Raw genomic sequence first — 20,538 nt, forward strand, 5'->3', positions numbered from 1 at the left:
TGGCCAGCTCTGTTTCTCTCACAATGGCAACTCAGAGATCAACAGAAACTACCACATTCAGTTACTACCCGCTCAACGAAGATCGGAACGAGATCCGGGTCCTCAACCTACAGACAATTGAACGACCACCTCTTGCCAAGCTTCGGGATGAGCCACCTGAATGGCATGGCCTTGTCCATTGTACGATTGAACACGTTTCACTCGACGCACATCTGCCAGACTATAGAGCTTGGTCGTCACAAACGCCGCAGCTGTCTCGGAGAAACAGCGATGAGCGATGGCGACGGTTCTCGAATGAGCGATATCGGTCATTGAGCCCGACAAGAGTAAGCTCACCGTTCGAGAGGCCACGTGCGCATCATCGCTATCATCGATTTTCATGGGGTGACTACGGAGCCCTGAGCTACACTTGGGGGGACCAGACTGTGAAAGTGCCGATCATCATGAATGGCCAGGTTGTGCTTGTCGGTCAAAGCTTAGAGGCAGCTCTGCGAGCCTTGTCCTCAGATCCAGATTATATTGATGGTCTGAAAGTCTGGGCCGATGCAATCTGCATCAACCAGAGGGACCTGGCCGAGCGCAATCGTCAAGTGAAGCGCATGCGTCAAATCTATGGAAGAGCGCTCATTGTCTCCATCTGGCTAGGCGACATACCCAACGACTCTATTTCCGACATGGCTCAGCTCCACGAACTGATAGTCAAGTCACAAGACAAAGCTGCAGCATCTGAGGTGTTGGAAGTAGCAATGACGGACCCAGAGAAGAAAGAAACCATACGCAGGGCCATCGATGTAGTTGTCAAGAAGACATACTGGTCTCGGATTTGGGTAATTCAGGAGAAATGCCTGGGTCCCTTCAACCCTTCTATTCTTTTCGGGACGTTCCGCATGGGCTTGGTGCCGTTTCATAACTTTCTCCAAGGTGTCACGAACATCCATGGCGCTGTAAGGGCTCGTGAGAAAGTGTGGCGAATCTTGAAGTTGGTGGAGTTAGTAAATGCGTCTCAAGAGCGTGTTCGCCGCGGTCGAGCTCAGACCAATGAAGAGCGTAGGCAAGATCAAGACGACCTTGGACTGCTCTTGATGATTGGGAGGATGGCAGGCTCACTCGACTTGAGAGATCGTCTGTACGGATTAATGGGGATGATACCGGAATATGTGGCCAAATTGATCGAGCCGGACTATACGAAGAAGGTAGAAGATGTGTTCTCGGATTTTGCCAGCGCGCTTATCACTGGCTTCGAATCTTTCGACATAGTGCTGACTGGGACGACGGAATCTACTCTGAAGCTTCCTTCCTGGGTGCCAGATTTGACATCTCCATGGGATCCTTATCTCTGGGGAACAGACTGTAATGCCAGTTGGGGACAGAAAGCCAAGTTCAGGGTGGAAAATGACGGGAAGTTTCTCACCACTAGCGGCTATCTCGTTGATGTGGTCGAAGGCTTGGCTCCTTTCTTGGGTTGGAAACACGGTGGTCTCGGTGTCTGGCAAGATGCCGTTCAGCCAGCATCTGTTAAGATGCCGAACGATCCCAAGGCGGCAATCGTACGGACCCTTCATCGAGCTGCAACCTACAATTGCGATTCAGGAACAACGATTCTCGATATTCCTTGGCTTGAGAGCCTGAGCCCCGACGACCCAGACATCCTGGCGCTGGAAAAGCGTGGATGGGGCAAAGTTCTCAAACACGCCAATCTCAACGACTTGACACAGTTTCGCAAGCAGGTCAATGACAATTTCCAACCTTGGGGTCGGCGATTCAAGTCCTTCTTCCCACGGGTGCAAGATGTTGGAGATTGCGTGGACCCTAAGCCTTTCTTGGAATCACTTGACAAGCATATTGGAATCGTATATCCGGTCTTCACCACAGTAAAGGGGCTTTTTGGCACCGCAATTCTTCAGCAAATTCGGAAGGGAGACTCGATATTTATTATACCGGGCTGCTCAGCGCCCATTGTCATGCGACAGAACAATGGCCAATGGCAAGTCATTTCACAGTGCTTTGTGGATGGCCTCATGTGTGGGGAGATGAAGACGGCAGTGGGTGTCAATGGCTGCGAACTGACAGAAATCCGAATAAGCTAGATAAGGAATGAACTTCAGATTTTATCCCAGTTCATTACGCGTATTTGGTACCTTATTCAGCTTCAATTATGGTGTCCTCCTTGCTTGAGGTGTTTGCATTCCCGAGCCGGATCTCCAGTTGAGGCCGAGGGTAAGACCTGATTGCTTTTGCTGTAGCTTCATAGAGTCTTGAGTATCAAGTCTTTCTTTCTGTGCCTTTGAACTAGCCCTTTAAGGCAAAGCACCTCTCAATATTTTCCGCATTATTTCCCCACCAGTGCGCCATTACTGCTCCGGTTGTACCAAGGAAAATGAAGATGAACAAGAGGTTAGCATTGAAGCCAGTGTCCAAAGCTGCGCCACTGATATATGCCCATTTGTTCCAGAAAGTGCGACGATAACGGTAGAGGTAGAAGTTGAAGAAGGTCCCGACAAGGAAAGTTGTAAAGGGCCCAGTGCTAAGATTTCCGTGGAAAGTTGCCGCGCTAGCAAAGAAGATCGTGGAGTTCCAAAGGTCGAAACGGGCTTTTGGAAACTTCTTGTGAAGAAGCCAGATAATGATCGGTGCTATCGCGCCAGCAGGGAAGCCGTAGAGTACAGGCTTGAAGAAGGAGGATGCGAAGAGCTTCTTTGGCCCGACAAGTGCATACTGGATACCGGCGGTATTGTAGCTCTTGAACTCTTGGCCAGTCCATTGTCCTTGAGGATCCGCGACTCGACCGCTCACGTAGTCAAATTTGGACGCAATGACCCAACGCATGACGCCGTAGTTGATAGGGAGAGCTATCATATTTGCGATGATTTGGACCCCAATCACGTCTCGTGGAGGAAGATGGAGGTAGTGCCCAATCTAGGTTTCGTGTTAGCGTCCCTTTGATCAAGTAGTTATTGAGAAGAACACTTACCTTTTGGTCTTCTAGAACAATACGAGCATCGTACCAGACGTTGCCAGAAATAATGCGATAGGCTAGCTGGCCAAGGGGATGGCGCGACGAGCCCTTCGCGTCGATCATGTCTATAGCCGCCGTCAGCCATATGTGCCTTGACACACCATGTTATAATATCCTTGGACTAACAGCCGTAGATAAGTTCATTGAAGAACCCAACCTTGATCGAATATCCAGACATCGCATAAACCAGGCTCATGGGCAGCATAGCAGCGCCGCCAAAACCCAGAGCGACGAAGTATGTCCAAGTCGGCATCCAAACAGACTTTGTGGCGACAATAACGAGCAAAATGCCAATGGGAATAATTGTCAACAAAACCCATTCCCTTATTGATGGTGTTTAGCCAAAGTTTTACTGGATATCTTGCGTGGAGAGTCCCGAGGGATATGAACTTACCAGAGAGTGAGGCTCGGATACTGTTGGATGATACGACTAAATAATTAAAGTCAGCAAATAGCTCCAAGCATCTGGACATGATTAACCAACCTCAATCTATCTTGATGATACTCTCCCTCTGCTTTTCTTGCTTTCCAGATCTTGACTACTTTGGGGCCCAGGAATAGGCCACACCAAACAAAGGAGGAAATGTACGATGCGTACCACTTTGTTGGATTAACAGTTTTGTATGCAAACAATACTCGAAAGGTCACTCACCATGAAGATTTCCCATGTGTACTGAGCCCCAGAGTATGCCAGACCAACCTCGTGGTAAGCTGTTTCATTGACATGCTGAACACCGCTCGAGTCCGTGTAGACTAGATCCTAGCTGTCAGCACTCACAACGAATCGTTCACATGACTCTCAATTGATTGCTGCCTTACTTAAAGATTCAAATGGATAAGAGGAGCCGTTCTTTTGGAACACACCATTCGACATAATGTCGTACGTAGGAGACCCCCATAAGTTGCCAAAGTAAGCAACGGGAATCAAAATCCATGTCTTGTGAATAGTAAGTACAGAACATTTCAAAGAGGCACAGAACCTACTGTGATAACAAAGCCAACGAAGATAGTCACTTGAACACTGTAAGGATAAGTAATGACGGTGGAGGTGATGTTAGACCAATTGAGCGTGATGTTGAGGAGCCCAATCCCTCCACGGCCGGCGCCGAGGAAATTGACAGTGTGATTTCGACTCGCGAACCAGCATAGAGGAGCAAGAGCAGCGACGAAAGGAAAAAGGTACTCGGGGAGAAATTGCCAGAGAAATGTGCCCAATAGAATCCACCAGAACACCTTGATGATATTGTTAACATGGTCCAGGATTGGCTGACGATTCTTTACTCACTCTCATCTGTTTCTGGGAAACGCTTTTGTGTAACTCAGACTTCCCTTGCATGCTCCTATACAATGTGACCTGTTGAAGAGACAAAGGGAAGATGAATTCGGGATCATCAATCAGAATCTTCCGAACTTTGGCTTGTCAGAGAGTATCATCAACAGCACAGGGTGATTTGGTCTTACCCATTGCGGCGAATGAAAACCCCAGTAGAGAGGCACCCTGATTGCTCTTAGTGTTCAAACTTCAAGTCATGATCGTTCAATCTCACCCATCCAAAAAAGAGTGCAACAGCTGGATTCATTGTGATGCCGTAATACAGTGCTGCATTGGTTGGCAGGTAAGCTATTCATTGATATTAGTTGGAGCTGGAGGAGGGCGCGGCGGAATTCGCCATAAGTAACGTACTTGCCCACTGGCCTTGACTGCCCGCGTTGGCAGCAATACCGATAATTGCATGTTCTTTGATGGAGAATGGCCCAGGGTTGAGGGAGAAGGAAAAGCGTCCGAGGGGCACCGTATAAGCAGGTAGAATACGTGCCAATAGCCGACCAAGCGGAGCAGAGGCTAAAATGACGAAGAATACAGGGAATGGAGCTGTTGTAGTTCGAAAACTGTTTGTTATCAGTAACACACTAGGCTGCATAACAAAGATGGGCACTTTACTATGAAAGCTGCGAAACAATACTTCCGGTTGTGCAAAAGATCGCAGAAAGAAGGATTGCGCGGAAGGTGAGCACTGGCAAAGTGGGGTCGTCTTCGAATCCGACAACGTTGCGTACAAGCTCTGGGATATTAACGAACTCTTCAGATTTGAAGTCGTACTCAGGCTCTGAGTCTTCGGTGAACCCTCTCTTGGGTCCGTCTGAGCCATCGTCGATACCTCCAAGAAATACCTTTTCCGACGTCTCGAAAACAGAATCAACAACAACCTTCGGGTTGGTTGACTCTTTTGAGTCGTTCAGAGTGGTATTATCCTTTTCGTCACGTTGTTGAGACATGGTTAGATGCTAGTATCACGGAACTCGAAATGTAAGTAGGGTTCGCAATGTGACGCTTGCGACAAGTATAAGTAAAGCGATCAAACCCCCGCCGATTGTTCACAGGGAGGGAGCAGCATGCAATTGCGGATCTTCGTGATGTGCTTGCGAACAGCGTTGTTGCGTTGCCACCTCGGTAATGCAAACCCTCTTCCAGTCGGGAATAGCTTATCGACGCCTTTTATTGGAAGTTTCCCAAGTCTTATTCGAGGTTAATCTAAATTCGGGATAGACTACACGGAGGACTAATATCCTCCAAAACTCGAAACGGTACCTTCTAGACCAGTGATTCCCTTGAGCATGCTACTTGCCACAAGGGTACAAACTAATCCCAGCAGACGTTGGAGGTGATGTTGGTTGCAGGTGGTCTAGCGTCGGCTAATACACCCTAGTGATTCTACCGACCGGCATCGGGAATAAGAGGAATGGATGAAAGATGTTGATGCTGCATGCGAGGCCTGCATTATCTGATCGCGTTATCAAGGCGCAATGCAGGTGGGGTATGTCGAGATCGACCAGTGGAAGCGGAGGAGACCCGACACCTCCTCCTCAGGTTTGATAAGAACGCATCGCAGACATATGCAGCCACTGAGAACATAACCTTGAAGACGTGGTAGCGCGGGCAGTTCTGACTTTCGAGGCAGTACGCCCGGTCTCCCGCCCTTGGCGCATGGGATAGTCTTGCTGTAGCTCTGCGGTTAGATATCTTTTCTTCATCACCTGCTGTTGGAACGACCTTTGCAACGCGAAGATAGCTTGTCAAGTGAGACCATCGGACGAGATCCGATAGCGTCTAATGCATCTTCAATGTAACGTGATCTACTGAGACGTTGCGAACAATGGCGAAGAAGATAGCTATTAGATAGCTTAATCCCACTCCTGCCTGCAAATATCTGCCGGCAGCTTGCCCCATAATCTCGTGCTTCGATATGATTGAGGGCATAGTCCTATATCAAAGCCTAAAAGTCCAGCTACAGTTGGGGAGAAGCGATGTTGTAGCCAAAAACCTGTGGTCGAGTATTGCTCCGAGATGTATAGCGACCATACCCCATTGCTCAAAATCGATAGAGGTCTGTGTAACTCAGAACTAAGTCTCTTCAAATGTTCCATCTATGGTAGCGAGGCCACGCCTCGAAGGATCATTGTCTTGCGGCAGGAATATCTCGTGCGGTGAATTAACTCACGGGATTGAATATTGTAGACCTCGAATTCTGCGTGATCGTTCACAACTAGATGGACAATGCGTAAAAGTGCCAACCTGAATCTCTTTATATGTGCTTGGGTATCTATGTTTCTAAACTTAAAGCAGCTTCTGTGCATCTACAAGTGGTTCCAGCAGATGTAACATTGAACGACATGATCAATCTAGAACATGTCTAAGACGTGTAGCCATCAGCCCTATCGACTGCGGTTGCCTGGGCCAACTTCGCGTCATCCACACTGACAGTAGGAAGGTATCCTTGAGGGTTGACACCACCTCCAGTGATGGCCAGTCCATCGGCAGTCGAGTTGACACCAATCGTAATCTATCACTTCACATTAGCACATTTTTGGACTTCACATTCATTTGGCAAGTCATCCACTCACATATCCAACGAGACCATCCTCAATGTTGTCAGTCAACTGGCTGACGCTGATGACAGCACTGTACCCGTCGGCGCTGGCATCAGAGTACAGCGAGTCCTCCTCGTTGGTAGTACGGTTCAACGTCGTAAGGTGCTCACTGTACGGGCTGACAGCATACACTTGGCTCAGGAGGTCCTCCTCAAAGAAAAGCTGCCCGATGTGCTGCACCTTGCTCGCGGAGTAGGACGTGCCGTTCGCAATGTTGGTCTGGGCAGTGACGTGAATATGAGTCGTTCTGGTGATGTAGTATCCGGGGAATTTCGTGAGGAACTCCACGACACCGTTCTGGTCGGTCGTCTGGATCCCGCGCAGGAACGTCTCGTCGTCGGTGGTGCCGTCTGTCCTTTTAGACCAGTTGTCCAGGAGCTCTGCGGTGTTGGGGTCGATTCCGGTGAAAGAGGAGTACGAGCCGGTTGCGTTGCAGTTCCAAATCGTGAGGGCTGTGCCGACGAGGGGTTCGCATGTCTCGATGTCGATCACGCCCATGTCGAGATAGAAGTCGATACCTCCCTGCGTCTCACGCAGATCGTGACGATGAATTTCTCCATCGACGCTGTCGCAAAGTCAGTCCCCGCATCAACCTCAAAATCGAACCCGTCGTAGTTGACTAACCCATAGGGTCCCCAGACGGTGTCAGGGGCCAGGACGCAAGTGTCGTTCTGGATGGTGGTGTACTGCAGCGAGTTCCGGGACATCAGGTCTCGGGTATCGACATGGCCGTTTTGAATTCGGCGGGTTTGCAGACGAGCCGCTCGCTTCGCAAACATTTCTGCCTTGCGCTTCTCAATCGCCGCGGCGCACTTGTCGGTGCTTCGGCCAATGAGCTTTGCTTCATGCTTTGCCTGTTCGGCAGTGAGCTTCTCTGGGTGAGCGAGGGTGGTCCCTGCGGCCAAGGCAAAGAGGAACAAGTCGGTGAACAGCATGTTGAAGATGAGTATAGTAAAGCGAGGGTTCTGATGAATGAGAGTCAAGTCGTGTCTAGACTGTGCGATGAGGGTGAGGTCCTAAACTCAGCATCTTCTTCCGAGGATTCCATCATCTCTTATACGACAATGCCTTCGCTCGATTATTTCCATATTCTATTGTCCATCACCACTTTTAGCATTGCTCGGGGTTCTGTAGACATCCGCTAATCAAGTTCTCCTTAATGGCTTACGTTGCAAAGGCTTTGATTGGAACGGCCCCTTGCGCTGCTGACGTCCACATCTACGTTGTCGGCCGGGAAGTGGGAGAGTTTGTGGGGTTGAGGCTCTAAAGAGGAGCATAGCGACCGCAGTCGCCACGGATGCCGAGGTCTTGGCTACGGACTACCCGCTGAATATCTAGCTTGCACTCGTACATACTATTGGCCGTAAGACAGAATGATGGGTATTGGTGTAGAGCTGGTACTCAATTTAGGGCTGAGCTCTTTAGCATGTTGGTTTTATAACGTGTATTAAGGATCTTCGCCTCCTTTCCGCGGCGGCTGTGCACCGGCATACGCGTAGAATCGCGGAATATCTCCATCTTTACCCGTTTAGGCAAGTTCTCGGCGACCACCATATCGGGTTTCGATGTAATGAACTGCAAGTCTTCTGGAACTTCGGACTTTGCCCGAGCTTGCGGAAGAAGTAATTACTAAATACTGTATTTTTCAACACAGAGGTTCTAGACCTTGGAGAACTAGGAATCGGGACGAGAGAGCAATTGTAACCCTAAAAGAACCCTTGAAACTTGATGAATTGAGAACGAGCATGGCTGGATTGGCTCTGCGCGCTATCTACCGAGATTGTTACTTGGTTATTATGCCTCACCGGGCACGAGTTTGGTTTGACCGCGTCGATTACGTTCAGAACAAACATGAATCGTCGAGCCCGAAGTCGTGGAAGCCGTCATCTTCGAAGGGGCGGGTCAGGCATCTTGATATTAAGGGAGAAGAATGCTTACGAAGAGATGGCCATGAAATGCACCCGTCAATATCACGCATGCACGATGAACTATTTTGATCCTCTGGAGTAGGTATGCTACATGGACTGCTAGTGACGTAGTGGACTACTTGTGGCGCATCACGGCTCCCACCTCCTTAACGCGTCATTTTCAGGGAGGTGGGCGTCGCGAAGTGGGATGTCGAAACGATTGACTAATACAGAGTCGACCCAGAAATGCATGAGGACTTTCACAATCAAGAAAAGAATGCCGACTCCCATCAAAAAGTCTTGAGGATGGTGGACGTCCTCTCTCGTGTTTTCTGGTCGACACACGGTCAAGAGCTCAGCGGAAAGTTACCTTCAACCCGCTGGGCCCGCTCAGACATGCAACCCCCAACAGACGAACCGTCCTAAACTGCATGTACACATTCACTCCGATCGTCAGACCTAACAAACTCAAGCACATTAAATGAATTCGGAGAAAACCTTGATCATAGACATGATGCATCACGGAAAAGAACGAGGATCATTTACCTCCCTAAAGTCGAGACTTCCTTCCCCAGATCGTTCTAGAGCCAGTGCCACCAACAAACCAGGAAATTAAGAGGGCCGTGAGAGGAAGGGTCGCCTAGGAGGCTAAGTCTGCTAAGCTTGCTAAGTGAGCGACCTGAGACACGGTAGAAGTGATCAGCTTTGGCTGGTCGCAACCTTCTTTTTAGACTTAATTTGGGTTAGTTGGGTCTGCAATTTTGTAATGAGTCGGAAATGCGACCGGCCACGTTCTTGGTGGGATAAGGTAAGCTTAAATGAATTTCCGCAAGAGAGTTTCTGCTCTGCAATTGTGATGACTTATGCACTCAGAAACCTTCTTTATTACAGATGACCAATGAATTTTGGCTGGCCTGATGTCGTGAAGATGATTCCTCTGTCTCCTCCAGCTTCAATCCACACCAGTTCCTCATCTGACCTCAATGGAACTGAAGCATCCCAATAAGGGTCCCGCCAAAGACGCTTCTCTATTTTCCCATCGGCAAACCAAAATAGCCTTGACAAGAATAATTGTAGTCCAGCCACAAAACTTCTGTCTCCTCAAAACTCAAGGTCAGTCTAACTCGACTGGATAGTAAGGCCAGACCCCGCTATGACACTTCAACTCTTGGCAGGCGACCTAAACCCAAATCAACCATCGTCAGCGTCTCTACTACGCCAAAACTGGCCTGCCTGAGCAAAGCCAAGTAGTTTCGCCGTCCCCAACGTGGGACACCAGCTCTAGGGCACTCGCTCATGATTTTGCTTATGGTAAAACCGTCACTCTTACAGTCTATCCTAAAGTAGTAAGCAGGGAACGGGGGATGAGGTGGTGCTCGACCGACGACCGCCCCATGTCGACCACGGCCTGATGTCTGTGTGTGCCCGTCGACGGCGGCAGCGCTGTGGGTTTTTGTGGGCGGCCAATCAGGTTAATGTTCTGTTTTAGAGTCCTAAAGGTAGTTCAGGTCGGTCGACGCGAGGATATCGTGATTATCTAGGTGTTAAGTAGGTCCAACTTGTATATGAAGCGTTCAAACATCCCATGTAGTGGCTGATCACACTCTCATCCTACCTACTCTGGCAACTCTGAGCAGGAGCTCCATTTCTTTTCAGACCATTTTTTTCTAACTCGTCATCCATTAGGACCAAGTCATTCGTTATTTCCTAGTATCATCTACACTCATTCACAATGCAACTCCCACCGAGAGCAGTGTCCCTCGCGGCACTTCTCCTCCCCCTCTTCGTATCAGCACAAGACGCAGACAACACCCTCAACGTCTATCAAATGCCCGCCGAAGAGCCCGCGCCCTCGGGCCAAGTCCACATGGGTTGCTACCAAGAACGCACCCGCGGCACCGCCCTCATTGCAACAGACCAGGCCGGCACCACTGACGTCTCCACCTCGCAGGGCACCCGCTCCGACAAGATGAGCCCGTCGACCTGCGCCACGTACTGCTCCCAGTTCAAGTCCAAAATGTACGGCCTCTCCCGCGGCACCGACTGCATCTGTGGCAACGCCCTGCGCGCAAACACCCAGGTGGCCCCGCTGAGCCAGTGCAACACCGCTTGCCGCGGCGACGACGGCGCTTTCTGCGGCGGCGTCAACTACGTCAACGTCTACGGCCCGGAGACGATGATGACGGCCGCGGCGTCCCCATCCAAGGCCCAGCACATTGGGTGCCAGCGCATGCCCGCGCGCGGCGACCCCTTGGTCGAGTACCCCAAGCTTCGCTCTGCGCAAATGACGGTGCAAATGTGCCAGGACCACTGCGGGCTGTACCAAAGCAAATACTTTGGTCTCGGCGGCGCCGGGCGGGATTGTTTCTGCGGCGACGTGCCGAGCGATCGCGGCAACAGTGGAAGCAGCTTTTGCAAGACGGCGTGCGCGGGTGACAAGGGCGCATTTTGCGGGGGCGGGACGGGCGCGGCCGGGTATTACAACTTGTACCAGCTTGACTTTTCCCAGTTCCAGAGCATCGGACAATGGAGTGCCCTGGTCAAGTTCCCGGTGGTACCGGTTGCCGTGGCTTTGTTGCCCAAGACCGGGGAGTTGCTGGCGTGGTCTTCTGGTTGGAGGTTAGTTTTATGTTTTCCTTTCCGTAACTGCCGAAAGTTTGATTTGTTGATCAAGGTGGACGAACTAACGACGACCAGAAACCGCTGGACCTTCCCCGGCAACGGAAAAACGTATACCTCGATTTACAACCCGTCCAGCAAGGAAGTCACTGAGGCCCTAGTCGAAAACACCCAGCATGATATGTTTTGCCCGGGTATCTCCATGGACGCTGATGGCCACATCATCGTTAGCGGAGGCTCCACTGCCGCCAAGACGAGTATCTTTGATGAAGAAACTAATTCTTGGGCTGCCACTGGCGACCTGAAGATCCCTCGTGGATACCAGTCGAGCACGCTTACTTCTGACAACAAGGTCTTCACCATCGGTGGCTCGTTCCGCGGTGGTGCTCAAGGGAAGCACGGTGAAATCTACGACACTGTAAGCAAGGAATGGAAGAAGCTCGATGGGTGCTCGGTGACGCCCATGTTGACCCAAGATACTCGTGGCTCTTTCCGGGCCGATAGCCACGCGTGGCTTCACGCGTGGAAGGATGGATATGTGTTCCAGGCCGGCCCTAGCAAGGCGATGAACTGGTACTCCACGCGGGACTCGGGAAGCGTCAAGGGTGCTGGAAACCGAGGAAGTGACAGCGATGCCATGTGCGGTGTCAATGTCATGTACGAGTAAGTGTTGTCCATCCCCCCATCGCCAAGTCTGGTCGCTGACCAAAACTCTCAGCGCTGTTGCCGGAAAGATTCTCACCGTAGGAGGTGCTCCTCGCTACGACGGCGTTGCGTCGACCGCCAACGCCCATGTCCTTACCATCGGTGAGGCTGGCGGTGCTGTTGAGATTGAGAAGCTTGAGAACGCCAAGTACAACCGCGGATTCGCCAATGGTGTCGTCCTTCCCGATGGCAAGGTCTTCATTGTTGGTGGTCAGAGCCGTACTGTACTCTTCTCGGACGCCAACCCGCAACTTTTCCCCGAAATGTGGGATCCTGCTACCAAGAAGTTCACTACGGTCAGTTCATTGCGAAAGCTTGCAAGGCTACAGTGCTGACTTCCTCCTAGCTCAAGTCACACACCACCCCCCGTAACTACCACTCGGTAGCCCTTCTTATGCCTGACGCGACCATCTTCTCTGGCGGTGGTGGTCTTTGCAACGGATGTACCGCCAACCACTTTGACGGACAGTTCTTCTCGCCGCCCTATCTCTTTGAAGCTGTAAGAAACGTTGGCCTGCACGGTGAACCACAATGCTAACTTGGCTCCAGGACGGGCAAACTCTTGCCAAGCGCCCCGTCGTTTCCGACCTCTCAATCTCCGAGTGCAAGGCCGGCGACAGCTTCACCATTACTATGAATGAGGCGGCGAACTACACCTTCTCGATGATTAGGATGGGCACTTCGACACACGCGGTCAACACCGACCAAAGACGTTGCCCTCTGGAGGCTCAGGCCAACGATAATCAGTACACGGTGACTGTTCCCGGAGACGCCGGTATCGCACTCCCTGGCTACTGGATGTTGTTTGCTGTCAACGAAGCTGGCGTTCCTAGCGTTGCTAAGACTTTCAGAGTCGCAGTGTGAAAAGGGTGAACAACCGCTCAATTTCTGCAATGGGAGTTAGGAGTACGATGCTTGACCGTATAGTGTCCATATGTTTGAACATATTACTACTTACCTTAATATCTATAATGGTAATTGACAATAATCTTTCCGATGATGTCCAGTATCAACATACAGAAGAGCGAAGAACGTTTCTTGTCCTGCTGGGGTCGGTCGAAACGCCGAAAGAAAATCGGAGTCATCAGAGGACAAACCCACCGCGGGCAACAGCCGTGGAGGGCCGATCCCGGGCCCCGCACAAGCCTCGATCGGATGTTGCTTCGTTTCTGAAGATCCGTTCTGTGCACGAAACGGCATCCGTTGGTAATCAAACTCCTCAAGATGTTCGATGCCCAGGCGAGAAATCCATACGCGGGGCCGAGACGTCGACATGCTGACATGTAAGAATGGCCGGATCGGGTTTGCGTGACAGCAGGCATTGATGAGGTCTCCGACAGATAGGTGGCTCGACGCATTCTGGAGAGCGAAGCACTTGAATGTCTCGGCCAAGAACGCGGGTGCGGCTCAGCAAGGGTCCCAGCAACACGAAGCCAAGCATGCGTAAGGCGCGGGCAGGAATGCAGGAAACCCGCAATCCTTCAAGTCAGCGTGGTACTGCGTAAGAGTCCCCACCTCAACGCTGACTGAGGCCCGGAGACATGCATTTTTGGGGTATCATTCAGATTGTTGATGGCGCCGAGGCAGTGCTCAGTGCTCACAAGCTTGACAGATGGGCTTGACAGGATTCGAAGCTGAGTTGTGGCCTCAGTGCGGACCGCCTGAATGCCTCTTACAGGAATAATCGCCTGCCTATTTCTTTTTGAAGGCCGTCGCTAGGTGCCAAAGCCAGCAAAGTTGGAGCATGCCACTGAAGCGATCGCCAATCCAACTTATTGTGTCCGTAGGGGCTCATTCAAAAAATAAAATAAAAAAAGGAGATGCCAGGGACACAATGGGAGTGAGTGAGCCCTTAATGGGACGTCCTTGTCCGTATCCGTTGCAAAATGTGCGCGCCTTGCCACCGTTGGTCGTCGCCTCGAGGTGGGCAGGATCTCGGAGCACCTATCAGTGGAGGCCTGTACGGTAAGAGACCCATTTATCAGGCATTGCTTGTGATGCAGGCGAACAGAGAATGTGATACACTTTGCGCAGGTGAAAGGGTCCCTCGAATCGGCCGTGGGCTTGGCCAACGCATGGCGCGTGCGGCTGGGATTTGACTCATGCGATGCATCTTGAGAAGGAATTGATTGTGTGCTTGTATCTGGATGTCGCCCTTGGGACGTTGGAGAGTTGGACTTGGAGGGGAAGCAGAAGGTGGAGGGGCGCAGCCGGCGGCCAATCATGAATAGCTGGCGAGGGATTGTCAGCTTGACTAGCCAGGCGGAGCGAAGATACGTACCTTATCCGTGTCAGCCTGCGCCCCAGAGCATCAGGTCGGGTTCACCTCGGGCGGGCATGTTGCATGGTGGGGTCAATTGGGTAGCTGAAGCAATTCAGCCATGGAAAAGCGCTGCACGCAGCACCACCGCCGCACTACGATCATCCCAGACCTGACCTGGCCCCAAACACTGCCGTCATTGTTCGTAGGCCAAAGTGGGCTGCTCTTCTGGAGCTAGCTCGCTGCTCCGGCGCATCTGAATGCTGATGACTTTGTATGAGCTACCGCCAGTCTAGACTGCTGGATATTGATTGTCTGGAATCTTGGCGTTGCGTTGTCTACTGGTCAACATAGGCGAGTCGCGTGGTGCCGGATTTTGTTGACTGAACAGAGATTGAGCTTGATTCCGTTGCTAGGGCGAGAGCGACCGACCCAGGCCATTAATCACCCAAATCTAGGGTGGTTGTCGCATGTTGGGGTGACACGGGCCTATCAGCCGTTGCAGAGGGCCACATTCCTGGCTGGTCTTGACATCACCGGCCAGGATGGTGGACGCTTCGATGTGACCTTGGTTTCCCAGCACATAGGCGCAGGCATTGGAATAGGAATTACTGGCACACTGGGTCTCGAATGGGGATAGGTTGGCACGCTGGCTGATCTCGGAGACAGACTCGAAAGCGGTTGACGTGTGCCGCATTGTGTCAGAGGAATAGGCTTGCGGGCGGGAGCCAAAGAGATGACAGCGCTGAGTGACTTGCGCAAAACATGCGTTGCAGGAGAACGCGGGGCGACGTGGAAGACGGGCTGCCGTTGGCGCTTCCGTCCGGTCATTGCGTCGAGTGTTTTCGAGAAATTTTGCGAAACAGCAAGACACAACGGTCAGCGACCATATCGAGCACGGGTACGGTGTACGACAGCCGCTAAGCTTCTTCCCGGCGCTATCCACTAGGTACTATGAGGTGGTGTGGTAGGCTTGACTATAGGGATTGTACTTGCCGGGTGCTTGGAGTCCCTACTTTTTCCCAGCTTGAACTGTTCGGGTGCGACTGGGTTGAAGCCTGGTAAGGCGGTGGTGTGGGAGGTGTTGGTGCGGAACAAGGTGCGTGTTCGCAGACAGTAGACGCAATGGACGGACTGGTGTTGAGATGGGATGGGATGGTCCAAAGATGGTGTGCATGTCGTTGCTTAATGCGCTCGGTGGGTGTCGTCAACGTGCACCCGTCTTGTCTATGCGCACGAAATGAGGCTGATGGACGATATACCGCCCGCTCGCGATGTATCGACACTCTTTGAAGTCTTGCTTGATAAATTCCATGCAACGATTCGAAACATGGCGGAAGGAGTGGGTGTTGAAGTGACAACCGGCCAACTGTCACTCTCGGAGTCCGATATCAAGGGTCTGGCCGATGAAGAAAGGCGAATCAGAATGCCATGGGGCGCCAACTGTGACCTCATTAGCCTCATGTATTCGTGTGCGGGTTGTTCTGTTTTTAATTCTACCTTTTTCTCGTACATGATACAGCAGCATCTCCCGACTGCAACGTCTCTGACCGTCCAACAAGCCCATGACGGACCGCCATTTTCACAGGTCAATGGTGTGCGATTCGGCTTCAAACAAGCTGTTCCAGATACCCTCAAAGGTGTGATTCAGAGAAAGACATTCGCGACACTGGTCTCCGTGGAAGGTAAGAAAGTTGAACTGCAAAGAGGTGCGCAAGAGGTGGCAGGCAAAGCCCCTGGGCCCCACCAGTGGCTCTTTCCAATAACAGGGTGCGTCCCGCGCTGCGGGAAAGCGCTACTACGTAAACGCAGCTTCCCCCACTGCTATCCACCCACACGAGTCTTCTGATCCAATCAGATGACTCAACTCATGGAAGGCACCGGGGGGGTTCTAGACCAGGTCACCAGCATCTCCTGGTCCGTCGTGTTCCTTCCTCCCCAAATCCCAGTCCACCAAAGTCAACCAACCAGTTCCAGCCTGGTCCTTTTCTCTTTTTTCTTTCTCTCTCTCCTCGGCCCTGACTCTTGGATCCCAACTACGCTTTCCCATTTTGAATATCCCCAGCCTGCGCAATTCACTTGTTTCTGCTTCTCCCATGCTCATGCTGCACTGCACTTCTTGTTCAGCTTCTTGACCGGGGTCAAGCACTCTTCCTGCCCCCCCCCCCCCATTTTGCATTCTCTTATCAGCCAAGCTCCCGCCGTTCGTCTGCTTTCTCCCACGAACCTCTGGTCCCCTCTGCAGATACCTACCTACGCCTTCGAATCCCCGGGCGAACAAGACCTGACGCCCATCCGCTGTTCGTCCTGCACCTAGCGTCTGCTTCCTGCATACGTCCTACAAAGTCCTATTTCCTAGATACGGATACCTTCTATTAACGACCCTTTACGAACTTGACGAAACGAAACCAACTTCTTCGCATCTCATCTAAGCTCAGCTCTGCATGCAAGTGCGCTGACGCAAGCTGGTGTGGCGAAGACAGACTGCCGCCGTCAATACGAGCAGCACACCACCAACTATCCGTACGCACACTGCGCTACCTCCGCACACTGCGGCGACTCCATCCTACTCGGACCCAATTCCTCGACACAGCCTCCCAGCGAACGTCTATTCTCACATCCCGCAAGGGGGAAAAAAGCTGCTGTTCGACCCCTCCACCACTATCGACCTCAAATTCCTCTTCTCCGATCCTACTATTGCACTCGTCATCTTGAACACTACCCTGTCCACAAGACGACTGTCCGACCCGCCCAAGCTTCGCCAAGGTTGTTGACATTCGCCTGTTCCCGATAGCTGATAATCCGCGAAACGTCGAAGCACACAAGTCGAGTCTCTACGTTACTTCTACCGATTGAGGGTTTCTATGCCTACCGCCCTGAATATTTTCGTCAACACGTCTACCCCCGATCTTTCATATCGTAACTAGGTTAAGCGAATGATCACGAAAGTCGAATAACAAGGGTCCCTCTCTTTGATACATCACCCCGGCGACCAAGTCGCCGGCGTACCCAACCGCCGCAATGGAGCAATCCGCGGAAATATTGACGGCGGCGCATGAGATATACGCACGGATGGGCGGTTCAACTGGCGATACTGCCACGAGACCTGCCTCATACAAGGCCATTGGTATTTCCTTGGCTGTAGCCTCCGGCGCATTTATCGGGACCTCCTTCGTCATCAAGAAAGTCGGTCTTTTGAAGGCCAACGAGAAATACAATGAAGCTCCCGGTGAGGGCTATGGCTACCTCAAGAACGCCTGGTGGTGGACTGGCATGACCCTGATGATTTTCGGCGAGATCTGCAACTTCGTCGCATATGCCTTCACCGACGCCATCCTCGTTACCCCGCTAGGCGCCTTATCCGTTGTCCTGACTGCCATTCTATCCGCCATCTTCCTCAAGGAACGCTTGAGTATGGTGGGCAAAGTCGCATGTTTCCTCTGCATTGTTGGCTCTGTCGTCATTGTCATGAATGCGCCCGAGAATTCTGCCGTTGCCAACATTCAACAGATGCAAAGCTATGTCATTCAGCCCGGGTTCCTGTCCTATGCCGGCGTCATCCTCGTCGGCAGCGCCATTACCGCGTGGTACGCAGGGCCGAGATGGGGCAACAAGAATATGCTGGTCTATATCTCCATCTGCAGTTGGGTTGGAGGTTTGAGTGTTGTAGCAACGCAGGGTTTGGGTGCGGCAATCGTGGCCCAAGCAGGCGGCGAGGCTCAGTTCAACAAATGGTTCACCTATGTTCTGCTGGTCTTCGTCATTGGTACTTTGCTGACAGAGATCATTTACTTGAACGTGAGACATCTGTTTCCACATGGCTGAGAAACGCAAGGCTGATTGAAATCACAGAAAGCATTGAATCTTTTTAACGCCGCCCTCGTCACACCAACATACTACGTTTACTTCACCAGCACGACCATCATTACTTCGGCAGTGCTCTTTAGAGGTTTCAAGGGCACTCCCACTGCTATTATTACTGTGGTCAACGGCTTCTTGACCATCTGCGCCGGTGTTGTGCTACTCCAACTTTCCAAGTCAGCCAAGGATGTGCCCGACACCGCAGTCTTTGCCGGAGATCTTAACCAGATTCACACCATCGCCGAACAAGAACAACCCGAGACCGAGCCCAAGGCAGACGCTATCCGTGGAGCTGCTGCGATCGTGCGTCGCTTCTCCTCCGCCAGACAGAAGATGGAAGAGGCCGAGTTCAAGCGATTACAGGAAGAGAAGATGCGAGAGTCGCTGGAGCCTGTGAGCGAAGATGGCCAGCCCGTTTACGAATGGGACGGGATTAGAAGGCGGAGAACTATGACGGTTGGAAGTCGAAGCACCAGAGGAACGATACGATCGCCTTATCCTCTCTCGCAAGCCGGTATCCCTCACACACCGACTGTCATTCCTCCCGCTTCTCCCCAGGCCCATCCGCCTCTTGGCATGTCTCATTTCCCCACTGAAGAGGAGCTGGCAGAGCACGATCGGCCTTCTTCTCCCGGTATGCTTTCAAGCATTGCAGGTACCATCCGAGAGCGAGCACGTAGTGTTCTGTCGCCGAACCAGCCCCAGTTTCAGGATCCAAGGGTTCAGAGCCCAATGCATCCAGTTCCCTTGACAGAAATCGCCGTTTCCACGATCAAATCAGACGATGACCAGGCACCGTACTACGGCAAGAGCAGAGAGCATGTGTACGGGCTTCCAGCTGGTGAACATGGCGGCTTGGAATATGCTGGTGCTGCCGGCGTGTATGACCAGCGTGCTGTGTCGCAAGGTAGTGGCTTTAGCGGCACCAGCTCGCATCTCGCACCTACTCCACCACCACATTCAGCGAAGAGACAGTTCTCCTTCTCCAACGTCTTCAAGAGACATCACGCTGATTCACCGCATCACGAGGACGATCACCAGCAGCAACATCCGCAGCTTCGACCAACCAGCCGCTATGGCCTTGGTTCACGGGGTTACTCTAGTCCGCAAGTCAAGAACGCTACTGAAGAGGAGCGACTTGGTCTTGTAAAGGGAGACTCTCGCTCGATGCCTGCCTTGCAACGCTATGATGATGAGGATGATGAGGAGGACTCGTTCAATGACGACAAGTTGAGGCATGTGGACTCGAGCCCGAGCCCACCGCAGGCCTCGAGATACGGACGCGGTATCACAACGCCGCCTAGGAGAGGAAGTGATGGACGTGATACGGACTTTGAGTCTGAAGCACCCACGCCGCCTCCTCATCGGTCACAGCCTGGCGGTGGCGGTGGCGGTGGCCGCCCTAACGCATTCCTCTGAGCGTATGATTAGCATGATTTTGGATTGATTCAACGCCGAATATGACATGACGTGGAAGGCTTTCTGCTTGGATGCCTCGGGTGTTCTTCACCTCTGTAAAAGTAATGGACGAGTGGGTACATATTAGCATTGGGAGAGGCCGCGTCCTCATGATATGGGTAGACCATGGGAGGTCAACTGTAGATGGGAGAGAACAGGCTCAGTAGCCTTGAACATGAGCAAGGCCATTGTTGGCTCATCAATACTTATATAAAACACAAATACAAACACGTCAAGCAAACATCCTCGGCACCGACTTGCCATCAATGTCAGTGCTTGCAGACTGGGCAAATTTTCTCGGTGAACACATACAACCACGACGGTCGACTTGAGCGGAAAGAGTGCCTACTCTCCTACCTCTTAAGTCCTCAACCGTGTTGGGCCGCAGGGTATAGAAGCATAGCACCCTTGAAGAGTATAGCCAAAAAGTCAAAAGAGTTCACCCCCCCGGTGGCGAATGGGGACTACATCTCTGGTGCTCATGCTGGGACTCGTACACGGGACCTCTGAGCCTTCACCGATTAGGCTGTTCGTGGACTTCAACCACTCCACCACCCAGCCAGTTTTGACCTGACCCCCAAGGGGGCGCTTGCTGGCTGGTGACTGGAATGGAAGGAAGGGAGTATATATGGGCTGGTGGCTGTGGTGTATTGGGTTGGAGGGATACGGTCGAAGGGGTTCTCGTCATGGTTTGGATCACTTTTGGAAGGTGCGGTCCAGCCACTGCCTCTCGAAAACATGTGTCGAAGCTGAAGCAAGGTATATAGGCACGGCAGGTATTG

At 51.9% G+C, this 20,538-nt stretch overlaps 5 protein-coding genes across 5 annotated transcripts; 3 read left to right on the top strand and 2 right to left on the bottom strand.

Moving 5' to 3' along the window:
* Nucleotides 1–443: 443 nt before the first annotated feature.
* On the top strand, nt 444–2,087 carry CCOS01_13424 (heterokaryon incompatibility protein; the record flags this gene model as incomplete). The annotated part of the gene is made up of 1 exon (XM_060461570.1): nt 444–2,087. One exon carries the CDS (start codon nt 444–446, stop codon nt 2,085–2,087), a length of 1,644 nt encoding a protein of 547 aa, XP_060307998.1.
* Nucleotides 2,088–2,289: 202 nt separating this feature from the next.
* CCOS01_13425 (OPT oligopeptide transporter) lies at nt 2,290–5,293 on the bottom strand (the record flags this gene model as incomplete). Its single annotated transcript, XM_060461571.1, has 13 exons — nt 2,290–2,916; nt 2,972–3,081; nt 3,143–3,339; nt 3,411–3,446; nt 3,501–3,616; nt 3,669–3,769; nt 3,836–3,953; nt 4,001–4,249; nt 4,302–4,426; nt 4,478–4,514; nt 4,564–4,637; nt 4,701–4,906; nt 4,959–5,293. 13 exons carry the CDS (start codon nt 5,291–5,293, stop codon nt 2,290–2,292), a joined length of 2,331 nt encoding a protein of 776 aa, XP_060307999.1.
* Nucleotides 5,294–6,708: 1,415 nt separating this feature from the next.
* On the bottom strand, nt 6,709–7,881 carry CCOS01_13426 (protocatechuate 3; the record flags this gene model as incomplete). Its single annotated transcript, XM_060461572.1, has 3 exons — nt 6,709–6,858; nt 6,920–7,511; nt 7,571–7,881. 3 exons carry the CDS (start codon nt 7,879–7,881, stop codon nt 6,709–6,711), a joined length of 1,053 nt encoding a protein of 350 aa, XP_060308000.1.
* A 2,704-nt stretch (nt 7,882–10,585) lies between these two features.
* On the top strand, nt 10,586–13,041 carry CCOS01_13427 (galactose oxidase; the record flags this gene model as incomplete). The annotated part of the gene is made up of 5 exons (XM_060461573.1): nt 10,586–11,472; nt 11,551–12,135; nt 12,191–12,473; nt 12,524–12,676; nt 12,727–13,041. The coding sequence occupies 5 exons, from the start codon at nt 10,586–10,588 to the stop codon at nt 13,039–13,041; spliced, it is 2,223 nt and encodes a 740-aa protein (XP_060308001.1).
* Nucleotides 13,042–17,458: 4,417 nt separating this feature from the next.
* On the top strand, nt 17,459–20,330 carry CCOS01_13428 (uncharacterized protein; the record flags this gene model as incomplete). The annotated part of the gene is made up of 3 exons (XM_060461574.1): nt 17,459–18,235; nt 18,290–19,527; nt 20,282–20,330. The coding sequence occupies 3 exons, from the start codon at nt 17,459–17,461 to the stop codon at nt 20,328–20,330; spliced, it is 2,064 nt and encodes a 687-aa protein (XP_060308002.1).
* Nucleotides 20,331–20,538: the final 208 nt, after the last annotated feature.

This window comes from Colletotrichum costaricense (genome assembly GCF_030867565.1).
Source record: "Colletotrichum costaricense strain IMI 309622 chromosome Unknown Scaffold_17.1, whole genome shotgun sequence".
NCBI lineage: Eukaryota > Fungi > Ascomycota > Sordariomycetes > Glomerellales > Glomerellaceae > Colletotrichum > Colletotrichum costaricense.